The 15,171-nt window shown below is 45.9% G+C and overlaps 2 protein-coding genes across 3 annotated transcripts in view; one reads left to right on the forward strand and one right to left on the reverse strand.

Annotated features, from left to right (window-relative positions):
• Positions 1-14,012, reverse strand: part of LOC132383851 (uncharacterized) — a 112,441-nt gene extending 98,429 nt beyond the window's left edge. The window contains exons 1-3 of the mRNA XM_059955048.1: positions 13,726-14,012; positions 13,221-13,268; positions 12,673-13,005 (exon numbers count right to left, since the gene is read on the reverse strand). Coding sequence (XP_059811031.1) covers positions 12,673-13,005; positions 13,221-13,268; positions 13,726-14,012 — 668 coding nt within the window. The remainder of the gene's footprint in view (positions 1-12,672; positions 13,006-13,220; positions 13,269-13,725) is intronic.
• Positions 1-15,171, forward strand: part of LOC132383845 (uncharacterized) — a 405,546-nt gene that overhangs the window by 30,975 nt on the left and 359,400 nt on the right. The window lies entirely within an intron of this gene.

The following is a 15,171-nucleotide window of genomic DNA, read 5'->3' on the forward strand; positions in this document are numbered from 1 at the left end:
GGCGACACCCAACGCAGATTGGGGAACAGCTTCGTCGAACAGATCAGCTCCACCCATCACAATAGACAGGACCTCCCGATTGCCACCCACTTCAACTCTGCCTCTCATTCACATCTAGATATGTCCATACATGGCCTCCGCTACTACCATGATGAGGCCCAACTCAGGTTGGAGGACCAACACCTTATCTAACTGTCTGGGTAGCCTCCAGCCTGGTGGTATGAACATTGAATTCTCCAATTTCCGGTAATTCCCTCCCCCTCCCCCTATCCCAGGTCGCTCTCTGCCTCTCTCCCCTTTCTACTTTCTGCTCCTTTATCTCTACTTTCTGATTTATACATTCCTTTCTGCTTATCCCCTCCCCCCTTTATCTTTCCTCTGATTGGTTTTCCTCCTGATGCCTCTGGGCCCTAACCCCTCCCCTATCTCTATTACTGGGCTTCGGCCCTCTCTTCTCCCCATTCCTGTTGAAGGGTTTCGGCCCGAAATGTTGGCTACTCTTTTCTCACAGATGCTGCCTGACCTGCTGAGTTATTCCAGCGTTGTGTACATATTCTCTTATCCCTTTTCTACCTGTCCACTGGTACCGACGTGAACCACCACCTCTGGCTGAATGAACATTGCTCAGCAGCTGCTCTGAGACGTCCCTGACACTCAGTTATACAATTTACAAAACTTTTTGAAACCATCTATAAAAGTGTTTAGGAGAGGAAAAAGATCAAACAAGAAGGTAAGCTAGCCATTAATATTAAAGAGGATACCAAAAGTTACTTCAGATATACAAAGTGTAAATGAGAGGCAAAAGTCAATATTAGTACTTTCGAAGATGATGCTGAAGAGGTAGTAATGGGGTACAGGGCAGTGGCAAAGAAGCTGAATAAGTATTGTGCTTCAATCTTCACTGGAGAAGACAATAGCAGTCTGCTGGAAATTCAGGAGAATCAGGGGGCAGAAATGAGTGAATTAGCCTTTACTGAAATATCTGAAGGTAGATAAATCAGCTGGACCAGATTTTCTACACCAATGCTATGAAAGAGGTGACTGATGAGATTAGTAATAATCTTTCCATAATCCCTGGATTCTGGCGTGGTTTCGGAGAACAGGAAAATTGCAAACATCATTCTACTCTTGAAGAAGGGAGGAGGGCAGAAGAAAGGAGGCCAGTTAGTATGACGTCAGTGGTTGAGAAGATGATGGACTCAATTGTTAAGGATGTATTTTCGGGCTACTTGGCAACACATGATAAAATAGGACAAAGTCAGCATGGTTTCCTTTAGGGGATATCCTGCTTCTTGAGTGTGTTGAAATTCCTTGAAGAAATAAGCAGGATAGACAAAGAGAATCAATGGATGGGTGTGTGTTATGCAATTGGATTTTTAGAAGGCCTTTGACAAGGTGCCACACATGAGGCTGCTAAAATTAAGAGCCTATGACACAGGAAAGATATGAGCATGGATTAAGACTTGGCTGATTGGCAGGAAGCAAAGAGTGGCATAAAGGAAGACTTTTCTGGTTGACTACAATGACTAATGGCATTTTTTTGGGATCACTTCTTTTAAAGTTACAGTATATATCAATGATTTGGATGACAGAAATGATGGCTTTCTGACCATTTGTATATTAAAATAGGTAGCAGGAAGCAGAAAGGCTACAGAGAGGCTTAGACAGATTGTGAGAATGGGCAAACATATGGCAGGTGGAATAACATGTCGAGAAGTTTATGGTCAAGGACACTGGTAGAAAAATTGAAAGAATAGACAATTGCTCTAAAAGGAGAGAAACATCAAAATCTGACATGTAAAGGAACTTTGGAGTAGAGGAGGTTCCTGAAGGTTCATTTGTACTGTGAGCAATTCTGGGCCACTTATCGAAGAAAGGTGTACTGACATTGGAGAGGGTTCAGAGGAGATTCACGAGAATGATTCCAAGATTGAAAGTTTATCATATGACGACCATTTGATTGTGCAGGGCCAGACTGACTGGAATTCATAAGAATGAGAGGGGATTTCATTGAAACCTACCGAATGTTGAAAGGACTCGGTAGAGTGGATAGGGAGAGGATAGAGGGGGAATCTAGGAACAGAGGGCACAGACTCTGAGTCTAAATGGAGATGAGGAGGAATTTGTTTAGCCAGACTGTGGCTCAACCATGGAATTTATTGCCAGAGGCCATCATTGGGTATAATTAAGGTAGAGGTTGATACATTCTTGATTTGTCAGGGCATGGTGGGTTAAGGGGAGGTCAGGATATTGGGGCTGAGAGGGAAATGGATCAGCCATGATAAAGTAAAAGAGCAGACACAATGGGCCAAAGGGCCTAACTCTGCTCCTATATTTAATGGTTTTACAACAAAAAGGCTCCATCCCGGACAAAATCTTGGTAAACCTGCTCTACAGTGTTCCTGCTTCCTGCAATTGACATGGGATGGGGACCAGAGACCCAGTTCACTCATTACAGTCATCATGTTCTTTCTGCAGTGTGTCGACCAGACCTGCAGACAGGACTCCAGCAGTGTGGGAACCCACATGTTATCAACCTGGTGCCTAAAACCTCTTTGTTAATCTATTATCTCTTTATTTTCTGCCATTAACACCCGCACCATCCCCAAAACTCACTGTGGTTTACAGATGTAGTTTCACTTCACAGCAATAAGTCTGTTCATATTAAATATCTCAGTGTTAGTTGTCAAATCTCTCTAGCTTTATATTTCACAAATTGCTGGAGGAATCAGCAGGTCAGGTAGCATCTATGGGGAAAAGAGTACAGACGACTTTTCGAGCCAAGACCCTTCAGCAGTCCTGCTTTTCTTTCCCATACATCGTGACCCCTGTTTCCATCCAAGGGGTCAGTGTGGACATGGTGGAGGATTACAAATACTTGGGGATATGAATTGACAATAAACTGGACTGGTCAAAGAACACTGAGGTTGTCTACAAGAAGGGTCAGAGCTGTCTCTACTTCCTGAGGAGACCGAGGTCCTTTAACATCTACCAGATGATGCTGAAGATGTTCTACAAGTCTGTGGTGGCCCGTGCAATCATGTTTGCTGTTGTGTGCTGGGGCAGCAGGCTGAGGGTAGCAGACACCAACAAAATTAACAAACTCATTCGTATGGCAAGTGATGTTGTGGGGGGTGCAACTGGACTTTCTGACAGTGGTGTCTGAAAAGAGGATGCTGTCCAAGTTGCATGCCATCTTGAACAAAGTCTCCCATCCACTTCATAATGTACTGGTTAGGCACAGGAGTACGTTCAGCCAGAGACTCATTCCACCAAGATGCAACACTGAGCATCATAGGAAGTCATTCCTGCCTGTGGCCATCAAACTTTACAACTCCTGCCTTGGAGTGTCAGACACCCTGAGCCAATTGGCTGGTCCTCGACTTATTTCCACTTGGAATAATTTACTTATTATTATTTAATTATGGTTTTATATTGCTATATTTCTACACTATTCTTGGTTGTTGCGACTGTAAGGAAACCCAATTTGCCTCGGGATCGATGAAGTATGTCTGTCTGCCTGGCCTGCTGAGTTCCTCCAGCATTTTCTGTGTGTAGTTTGGATTTCCAGCATCTGCAGACTCTCTCTTGTTTGTAGCTTTATATCTCGCTCTCTTTCTTTTTTCGTACATCTTTATTGTTTTCCTTTACAGTAAGTTCTTTTCCCCTTTCCCAGTTATAGATTTAACACTGAAATGTCTCGCCGTGCAGTCACTGTCCGCTGTTGCTCCTATGATTGACAAGTACATTGCTCCTCCTCCCGGGCTGCGGCCAAGATATCATGTGATGAGCATCCCTTTCGCTGCCCTGATGTCGCAGAGTCAGAGGGCCTCCGGAACGTCGTTGCCTTAGCAACAGACCCAAGTCTCCACGTAGAAGGATCCTGGGTTGGAAGTGCAGAAAAGGCTTCCCCCCGACGGGGCTTTTTCATGAAGGGCTCAGTGATTTATTTGCAATATTTGCGGGTGACCGGCGGCTTCTCTGATTGACAGCACGCACCCCCCCCCCCCCCCTTCGGGCAGCAGCCTCCTGCCTCGTTGCTGTGATGTCACAGTGACGCACCTGTTTCCAAGGCAGCGGGCGCGGGAATGTGGCAAGGCCCCGCGGACGGGGGAGGGGGAGCGCCTTGGTCCCGGGGGTCTGTGCTTGTTCAACCTCGCCTTATAACTGAAACTGTCCTTCCTGTGATGTGGCAACCGGCTCTGATCGCAAGATTTTAAAATGTTTCTAATGTGTCCGCCACAATCACTGGCAGTTTATTCAAAATACCCACCACCCTCTGCCCATTATGTCTGATCTGAAATACCTGCCTTGTTTTTATCAGCCATTTCCTGTGAAAAAGACTACGTGCTTTTACCCTGTCTATGCTCCTCATAATCTACAGACCTCTACTAGGATCATCTCTGAATCTGCTCTGCTCCAGGGAATAAAATACTAGTCTATACAACCTCTCCTTGTAACTCAGACTCCCCAGGACAAAGCAAATATCTGCTATTTTTCTTTCTCCCCGCACTCTCTCTAGTTTAAGAACAGTTTCCTACCAACACTATACACAATATCCCCCGTCAGTCCTCACCAAAGACTTTTATATTTACAGCATATTTTCTCAAATCAAAGAAAAACCTTCTCATCTCTGCAATGACTGAAGAAGGCCAGCAGGTCAAACACCATATCTAACTGAGATGTCACTTTCAGTGAACTATGCATTCACATGGACATTGTTTCTATAAATTACTAACAAAAAGATCCCAGCACCTAGAGGCGCACAACTAGACAGAGACCTCCAGTTTGAGGCACAGCCCTCAACCGTCAGCCTCTGCTTCCTGTCACTGAGGCAATTATGAAACCAATCAACTATCTCCCGTGGATTCCATCTCTCAGATCTAACCTCCCAGACCAGAGTCAAAGGCCTGTCTCCTGTCCATTTAGACAACATCCACAACTAACCTCATCTACGCACTTGTGAAACTCCTCAAAGAGCTGCAAGATAATTGTCAGACATGATTTCCCTTGCACACAACTGTGCTGTCTGTCTTGAATCAGACCAAATGTTGGTAGATCCTGTTTCTCAAAACCTCCTCCAATAAATTACCCAACACTGATATCAGACTGATGGGCCAGTAGTTTCCTGACTAGTTTCCTGGCACTGCATTAAAACAAAAGACCTTAAGTTATTGGAGCAGGATTGGGTCTTTTGGCTCATCCAGTCTGTTCCATCATTCCATCATGCCTGATTTATTATCCATCCCAACACCATTCTCTGCCCTTTTCCCATTAAACTTTGATGCCCTTAATAATAATTAAATCATCCTAACCTCTGTTTTAAATAGACCTACTGACTGCCTTCATGGCCGCCTGTGCCAATGAAATGTATCGATTGATCACCTTCTGAATACAGAAATTACTCATCTCTATTCTAGAAGGGCATCTTTGTATTGAGGGTGTAGTCTGGTTCTAGACTCTTCTATTATTGGAAACATCATCTCATATCAACGCTACCTACGCCTTTCAACATTCAATATGTTTCTATATGATGCTCCCTCATTCTTCTAGACTCCAGTGACTACAGGCCCAGATCTTCAAATGATCGTTATATCCTAACTGTTTCAGACTTGGGATCATTCTCGTGAATTTCCCCTGTAAACTCTGCAATGTCAGCACAGCCTTTCTTAGAAAAGTGACCCAAACCTGCTCATGATACTCCAAATAAGTTCTGGCTAAAGCTTCAGCTTTTATATTCTAGTTCTTTTGGAATGAATGCAAATATTGCATTTGCCTTCCTTACTAGCATCTAAATGTGCACATTAACCTTTAGGGAATCCTGCATTAGGAGCCGCAAAGTCCCTTTACATATCTGATTTCTGTTCTTTCCCTGATTAGATGGAGTCTATGCCTTTATTCCTCCTCCCAGTGTTCATGACCACACACTTCCTTACACTGTATATTGTCTGGAACTTCTCTGTCCATTCTCTAAATCTGTCCAAGTGCTACTGCAGACTCCCTGCATCCATAACACTGCCTGCCTCTCTGTCTATTTTTGATTCATCCACAGACTTGGCCTCAAAACTGCAAATTCCACGTTAGTCACTCTCCAATCATGTCTAACCTCAACTGATGCCTGTGGTGAAGCAACAATCTCTCCCGTGGCCTCTACAGTGTATTCTCTAACTTCTCACAAAATACAAGAATGTACCTGAAAGGCCCGGTAGGTTTAACAACCTTAAAGCATCTTATGGCCTCCAATATAGATCCCTGCTAACTTGAATGTGGTCGAAGATATCACATCTGATTCATGCCATTTCCGTAACTCCATCACTTTCCATAATTTTCTCAATGGTGATATAACTGTCAAAAATATTCATGGAAAGCCTCTCCCATATCCTTCAGTTCCACACACAGATGGCCATCCTCATCTCCAAGTGGATCAATTCTGTCCAAATTCCCTTTTCCTCTGAATGTACCGAGAGAATCTCAGGGGATTTTGCTCAATTTTCCTTCCAAATCCTGATCTTCTCCTATTGTAGTCCTAACTTTTATGAGAGATGCTATGTCTAATAATATTCTTGAACAATTCCCCTGGCATTGATCCAGGTCTCACCATTTCATAATTTCCTGGGTTGACTCTGTTGCCGGAGGAACAACATGCCCTGGAATTTCAGCATTCCCTTCTCTGATCTCACTATCCTCCAGGACCACATTGATGAATACTAATATGAAGTAGTGGTTTAGTCCCTCACCCACTTCAGAAGTAAACTTTCTCCTTTGTCCTTGTTTTGCTGTACCCTCTCCATAGTCCCCCTTCTCCCCAAAGTTATTTCCTGTCCCCGTTTGACACGTCTGATTCTCTGTTTAACTTCTCTCTTGCTTGCTTCATATTGCCAGAGGCCTTCTCCAATTTATACATCTGAAACATTCCTTATCTTTCATTTTCTATCAGATTGAATTCATAACATCTCCTACCCCTGTGCCAGACTTTACCAACCTTGTCTTTCTTCCACATAGAAACAGTCTGAATTCTGACCTTTAACCACTAGTCACATGTCAAATGTGGATGGACAAAACACAGCTGCACCCATTCCCCTCACCTCAGTTCCTGTCCAACACAGTTTCCCTTAGTTATATACCAATTAACCACATTACCTCTATGACGAGTCCTGTGCTTACTTACTGCTCTCAGAATGAAATTTCTATCTGTTGCCAGGCTCATTTTCCAATACAATGCCTTCTGTAACCCACTTCCCTGGTTAGACTACCCACTTCTATGTTAAGAAACATCCCAGTATTCTTCTAACATACACAATGATATCTAAGCCCCTGAGTCTAAGGGAGTCCCAGTCAACTGGGGAAATTATTCACCCACTGCAACGACCCTGTTGCTTTTACATCTTTCATGCCCTGCTACATTTCAGTTTCTTTACCTCCTGCTGGCATTTGGGAGGCCAGTAGCACAACTCCATTGGTGAATGCACCTCTCTTATCCTGAGCTCTATTCACACTGGATAAACCCTCCAGTGTGTTCTCTCTTAGTCCCTCACCCACAATTCCATATAAAGGCTGATCTGCCATCAGCCTCTTCTTGTATGTTGATCCCACTTCCCTGATTTTATAAACACTTATCTTGCTCCACGTTAAATCTTTATGGTCATCCAGCGTCTCCACTCCTCTCAGTTAGGGGATTCTAGTGTTTGTTATACAGTGTTTTGTTTGTTTTATCATGTCTGGTCTTGTCAAACAGTGCAGGCATGTTCTTTGGTTTCCTGCAGTTCACAATTTTGTGCACCACAGTCACAAACAGTCATATGATTATGTAGACAGAGAGGGAGTTTAAATGAAGTGAACATGGGCAGTTGGCATATTTTGCATGTTATCGTTCCAAGGGAATCGTTTGATTGTGCATATTTAGGCACTTATCAAGATCCAATAAAAAGAAGTTAGATTTAAAGAGAGCAGTCATTGTATGAGTGGGCCAAAATTGGAGTGGGGAGATGAGGCTTTGGCACATCTGAGAGGTGTAGGCAAGAAAGATAAGTTTTTCTTTATTCCTTACTTCTTCTGTATTACTCATTTGAAGCAGAAAGGATGCCAGACAAGATACTGCCTAATATCAGCGTCACAAAATTGGGTTGATAGAAGGTGACAGAGGGTGGTTGTGTCAGCTTATCATTCAGGTTGGAGGCCTCTGACCAGTGACGTTCACAGGGATCGGTTCTGGTACTGTCATTTGTCATCGATGTGAACACTTTCTCTGACATTGTTGTGAACGTGATTAGTGAGTTTGCAGATGACAGCGATGCTGTTGGTAGAGTGGGATCCCGAATGGGATGGGGACGAACTGGGGAAGTTGGCCAAAGAATGGCAGATGGATGTTGATGTGGAAAAGTATGAACTCTTGCATTTTGAGAAGTCCAAGGGAAGGACCTGCACAGTAAATTCTGTTCCTTGGAGAGTGTTGCAGGCAGAGTGTCCATGGAATACAGAAACATCATTCACTGAAAGTGACAACACAGGTAGTCAGGATGGTGAAGATGATGTTTGCCCTATTTGTCTTCATTGGTCAGGGAAATGAGTTACAGGATTTGGGATGTTATATGACAACTGTAATCGTCGAAGTGAGATTGCACTGTAATGTGCACAGTTCTAGTCACCCAGCTACAGGAAGGATGTCATGAAGCTGGAAAGTGTGGAGGGAGGTTTGAGGAGGGTGTTACTGACACTGGAGGATTTGAATTATTTGCAGAAGTTTGGACAGACTGGGACTCTCTTTCTCAACTGAGAGATTAAGGAGCTGACCAGTGACCATCCAAAGCTTTACAAAATCAGTACGCGATAACTGTTTGTGTCAGGGTAGGGAAGTATAAATTTACAGGACAATTGTTTAAGGTGTAGGGGAAACATTTAAAGGCTACCTGACTGGTGGGGGGATGTTGCATGTTTGATGAAGGAGACCAACAGTGCAGTAATGAGACGGATTTGATGAGATTTTCTAAGTAAAGGATTCAAATAAAATGATGAATGGTGATTTTGATGGGATTACACTGCTGGCCTCCCAATAGGCTGAGATATTGTGGAGCAGACATGTTGGTAAATCACACAGAGGTGTAATGGGAACAGGCTTACAGCAGTCGGGCATATTGACATCCCCAGCATTAACCAGATTACCTTTGTATGAAAAGCTTCAGTTTCCAGGAGTAATTTGGCAGATGCAGGATCAGTTCATCCCTCAGCAGGAACAATATTTGAAAGGGAGAATGAGGCAATCATCACCAACAATAGAAGACAAAAGCAGCATAAAATAACATGAGAGAGCAGAGAATATCACAAAAGTTAGTGGGAAGCTAAAGGATTAGGGAACTTAAAAAGAACAGAAGGTAACTAAAATTGTAATTTGGAGAGAACAGATGAATTATTAAAGTAACTGGCCAATAGTATAAAGGAGAATACAAGATTTTTTTCAGACATTTAAAGAGTAAAAGAGAGGCAAGACTGGATCAGGATTCAGGTTTCCCATTCTCACCTTCAGAATCACATCCCTCCCTGATCTTCTTTTACACTGTTTAGTTTATTCAGTATTTCTTATTTAACCTGGCAATCTTGATCATTTAGTGAAGAGGGCCACAGCGTGGCAAATGCATTTCAATACAGATAAATGTGTTGCAGTGCACATTGCAAAGTCAATCCAGTGTAGAACTTACACTGTGAATGGTCGGTCATTAGGGAGTGTATTGGGCCGGAGAGATTTAGGGGTAAATCTCTCACACACAGTTCATTGAAAGTGGTGTCACTGGTAGACAAGGTGGTGAAGAACTGGGTTTAACATGCTGGTCTTCATTAGTCAGGGGATTGAGTATATCAGTTGGGACATTATGTTACAGTTGTGTAAGTGACTGGAGGTCACACTTATCGTTTTGTGTACAGCTCTTGTCACCGTTTCAGGAAACGGGGTTAAACTGGGGAGAGTGTAGAGAAGACTTCCAAGGATGTTTCCGGGATCTGAGATTCTCAGTTACACAGAGATGTTGGTCGGACAATGTCCGTTGTTCTTTATTCTTTGGTATCAGAATCATTTACCACCGTGTTACATGACAAGGAATCTGTCTTTTTATTTTGACAGTAGTACAATGCGATGAAGGTGCAGATGTGAACATTGTATCGGCATAACGCCAAGAGATTCTGGGAATCGTGAACAACGCGGACAAAATGCTGGGGGAACCCAGCAAGTCAGGCAGCATCTCCCACCAGAGTCTTGATGGCTGTTTATTCCCACCATTGATGCTGCCTGACTTGCTGATTTCCGCCAGCATTGAGTGCGTACTGTGTCAGAGAGAGTGAGTTAAAGGAGCGGGCGGCTTAGACCAGTGTCCCTGTGTTTGTGAGTCCGAACACATCGTAGGATTTCTCAGCGCCTCCTGTAGAAAATGAAACGATGTTTTTTTGTTACGGAAGCACCCACTCCCCGGCTCGGTCTCGAAGAGGGAATTAACTGCAAAGTTTTAATTAGTTTAAATAATTCAGCCAAAAAGCAGAGAACAGGTCTACGATCGGGAGAGAGAACGCGGGCAATGTAGTAACGAAACGGGTTAAAATAGAAAGCGCTGCCTTTAATCCCGATTAAACTTCTTTCCAGCGAACATTCTGGCCTCAGAGACAGACAGGGACTAGTCCGAGTCTCCGCAGCGTCCGATTTGAATTGGAATCGGCGAGTTTTTGAGGAGAGAGAAGCACAGAAAAATGAAGCTGCCTGGAGCAGAAAGCAGGATGTCTCCGCCCCGTCCGCTCGCTGCCTTTAAATTGCTCCGTGCCGCCACCCTTCGCTTCATTTCTCATTCAGTTCTGATTGTGAGAAGGATTTATCAGAGTCGCCGACATGACCGAGACAGCACCCGCCGAAACGGCTCCTCCAGCCGCACCCGCCGCCGCAAAGAAGACTCCCAAGAAGAAGGCGGCTGCCCGGAGCAAACCAACCGGTCCCTCGCTGGGCGAACAGATCGATAAGATCGTGGCGGGTTGTCACGATAGGAAGGGTATGTCCTACGCGGCCATCATGAAGGCTCTGGTTGACAGCGGTGTCGATGTGGTGAAACGTCGCCCCCAGATCAAGATGAGCATCAAGAGGAAAGTGGAAAACGGCTCCTTGGTTCAGATGAAGGGTTCTGGTCTTTCGGGATCCTTTAAATCCGGTATAGGGAAAAGTGCCGTGAAGGTGGTGAAGAAAGCGAAGAAGCCATCGGCAAAGAAATCTCCAAACAAGAAATCTCCCAGCAAGAAGCCTGGCGCCAAGAAACCAGCGGCTAAAAAAGCGGGAGGTAAGAAACCAGCGACTAAGAAAGCGGCAGCAAATAAACCCGCGGCTAAGAAAGCGGCAGCTAAGAAACCCGCGGCTAAGAAAGCGGCGCCGAAGCCCAAGAGCCCCAAGAAAGCCGCAGCCCCGAAGACGAAGGCGGCCAAGAAGCCGAAGTCGAAATCCGCGAAACCCAAGAAGACAGCAGTCAAAAAGTGAATTGAGAATCCACCATTTGTGTGTATCTGAACCCAACGGCTCTTCTCAGAGCCACCCACATCTCAGAAAAGAGCTGATTCAAAGTGTTGTGATTCCCGTCCCGGGTCTGACTGAGCTTTCCGGGGGAACTTCTCACATAGAACCGGAGATTGACGGTACCTGACATATGGTGCGGCCGTGCCGAATCAGTGTCTGAAATGAGACACGGATGCCCGAGCTGAGATTGGGAGATATGGGATGTGGGCAGTTTTTGGCCCAATTCCTTCTCCGATGCCGGGAGAGAGTGACTGAGACATTGACAGCGGAGATTCAGCTGAGTTGATTGGGAACTGCTGAAACCTACGCGAGAGGGGAGGGGGCGTGTTGAGAGAGGGATCCGTCTCTGGACGGACTGTAGCGGGAGGATGTATGATAAACTACCCGGTGGCATTGCCGACTGACCTTCATGCAGGCCCCAGCTACAAAACTACATTGTTAATTTACACAAAACATCAATAACAAAAATGTACAAGAGAATGAAATCTAATTTAAAAAATCACTATTTCCTGGTAGTCACCGCCCCCCCGAAATCCCTCACTATACCCCTCGCGTCGGCATGCTCCACTCCAAGCACAGCGGAGACGAACGTATCCCCATGTCCAAAGCAAACAAAACGGTAACAGCCGCACCAGCCGTACACGACAGGTTTGTGAGAGAAGTGAAGGGCCAGATGAGACCCTGACAGGGAGGGAAGCGCGCTAATCTCTGGATGCATTCAAGAGTGAGATAGAGCTCTTAAAGATAGCGGGGTAAAGGGAGAGGGCAGGAACCGGGTACGAATTGTATATGATCAGCCATGATCACAGCGTATGGCGGTTCTGGCTAGAAAGGCCGAATGGTCTAATCCTGCACCGACTGTCCATTCTCTATTACTTCCTTTCCCTCGCCGAATTACCCTGTCTGCACAGAACTGATGCTCGAGGTCAATTAGTGCAAAATAGATCGGCAGGGCAGATCGCTACTACAATAATGATGAGCAAGCTACAGCCCTTCCCTTTGCCGTGGTAGTGGCTCTTAAAAGAGCCTTTTCTGGTGTTCGGTGTGCAGGCTGGGCTTAGGCGCGCTCCCCGCGGATGCGGCGGGCCAACTGGATGTCCTTGGGCATAATGGTGACTCGCTTGGCGTGGATAGCGCACAGGTTAGTGTCCTCAAAGAGCCCGACCATGTAAGCCTCACTTGCCTCCTGCAGGGCCATGACGGCCGAGCTCTGGAAACGCAGATCGGTTTTGAAGTCCTGAGCGATCTCCCGGACCAGGCGCTGGAAGGGAAGCTTCCGGATGAGCAGCTCGGTGGATTTCTGGTAGCGCCGGATCTCCCTCAGAGCCACGGTGCCGGGCCGGTAGCGATGAGGCTTCTTCACTCCGCCGGTGGCAGGAGCGCTCTTCCGCGCCGCTTTGGTCGCCAACTGTTTGCGAGGAGCTTTTCCGCCAGTCGATTTGCGCGCTGTCTGCTTGGTGCGGGCCATTCTGCTTCGGAATTGAGAACACAGACTGAAATACAGGAACAAGATAGACGAAACGAGCTCCAGCACAGGCTTTTATTCCGCTGGGAAGGGCCGGCCCATCGCTTATGATTGGCTGAACACCGACTGCCTATTAAAGGATCCACTTGCTGCGATTGGTTTATTAATTTCAAGCAGGCTGGCGGCGAATAACAATTTAGGACAAAATGGGAAACTGTTAACTGGCGGTCGGACTTCATCCAATCGGAATGCACTGTGATTGGCGCTCGATTAATTTCAAATCGCCCGCCAATTTCAGCGCACCCAGCAATGGTGCTTGATAAATTTTTATAATTTACAATTAATTCTATCACGGATTATACATTTTCAGTTTCATTTAATATCTAAATCACTCAGTTAAAATTTGAATGCATAATTACGGAATTGTTCCTCTAAACGAGGGAACTTATTTCTGACCCAGACGGACGGGAAGATTAAGATCAATATAAATGCATTCAGCATTTACGGTAATCACCGTCTGTCAAAGCAGAATCACGGCTAAATTTCAAGCGGAACAGAGAAATCGATTTCAAATGTCAATAGATGAATACAGTAGGATCGATAAAAAATAATTAAAAGGTTGTGGACACGGCTCCGTCTGTGAGGCGGTGGGTGGCTCTTAGAAGAGCCTTTGTGTTGTGCTCGGGAGGAAGTGGGAGTTTTTCAGCCGCCGAAGCCATAGAGAGTGCGGCCCTGGCGTTTCAGAGCGTACACCACATCCATGGCAGTGACCGTCTTGCGCTTGGCGTGTTCAGTGTAGGTGACCGCATCCCGGATCACATTCTCCAGGAAAACCTTTAGCACCCCGCGGGTCTCCTCGTAGATCAGACCCGAGATCCGCTTGACGCCGCCACGGCGAGCCAGACGCCGGATGGCCGGTTTGGTGATGCCCTGGATGTTATCACGGAGCACTTTACGGTGCCGCTTCGCTCCGCCTTTGCCCAGTCCTTTGCCTCCTTTCCCTCTGCCAGACATGATGCTGCTTCACTCCGGTCGCTGCTCAGTGACAAACCGACTGCTGATGTCTCCTTTTATACACAGCGCCCCGACCTGCCCGAGAAACGCGCAGAGAGACAGAGGCAGGGAGGGGAGGAGACAGAGTGAGAGCGACGGACATAGTCGATAGCGGCCTCTCATCGTCCAGCTCCGCCTTCACTTTATTACGCCCGCCATTATCCGACACAAAGCGCTTCAGCAGAAAAAAAAACTCCCTCACACACAACATACAGACTGGAGGATTTCTGGAAATTTGCTGATTCGCCCGCTTTAAATTATAGGAAGTGCTTTTCCATTTCGCAAATACCCAAGAACCCCGATCTCTCCCTCCCCGGCCCCAGGACCAGTGCGAGCGCCCTCACACACAGCAGTTGGTGGGCGAGTGTGCAGTCACTTCCAGTGATGAGAGGGTTAATTCATTAGAACGACTATTCCTCTGGGTCGCGAGGTAAATGAAAGTCCGGTCACACAAAGGAACAGGATACATAGGCAGACACAAGGATATATATACCGTACTTCTGATGTCTTCTAAAGCCCAGGTGAAGTGGTGGCTAAGGAGCTGGTGCGAGGTGGGTGGGTCACGTACAAGGATCATTGCGGTCCCGAAGGAAAGGTGAGACAGGTCCAAGGAGGAGGGGAGCCAATATGTTTTACGGTGACGTTTTTCGTGCTACACCAAAGGGTTTAAATGAGCAGGTATGAGGTCCAACAAAGTGATTTTCAGGAACTAGGTTAAAAAGCAGGACTTCCAGCATTGTAATTACGGAATTGTGGGTCAAACCTTGTGCTGGTGTGGTGAGAAAGTGACATGCGGTGCAGTTTAATATGTTGCTGAGGAACTGATGTAGGAGGGAGGTCTTCAGATTCATGGATCAATGGGCTCCCTTCCAGGCAGGTGGGAGACCGGGACAAACAAGGCCATTTCCATCTGAATCGGAGGGGAACCAATATCCTCACCAGGATGTTTGATGGTGTTACTTGGTAGAGTTTCAACTGGAGTAGCAAGTGGGAGAATGCATGAATGACAAGACAGTCTGAAAAGAACGAGAGCAAATGTCAGGCTAACAAACATGCTGGGACCGATAGGCTGAAATTAGTTTATTTCAACATTAGGAGGATTATGTTGTCGAACAGACGG

Source organism: Hypanus sabinus, chromosome 31, assembly GCF_030144855.1.
Source record: "Hypanus sabinus isolate sHypSab1 chromosome 31, sHypSab1.hap1, whole genome shotgun sequence".
Lineage (NCBI taxonomy): Eukaryota > Metazoa > Chordata > Chondrichthyes > Myliobatiformes > Dasyatidae > Hypanus > Hypanus sabinus.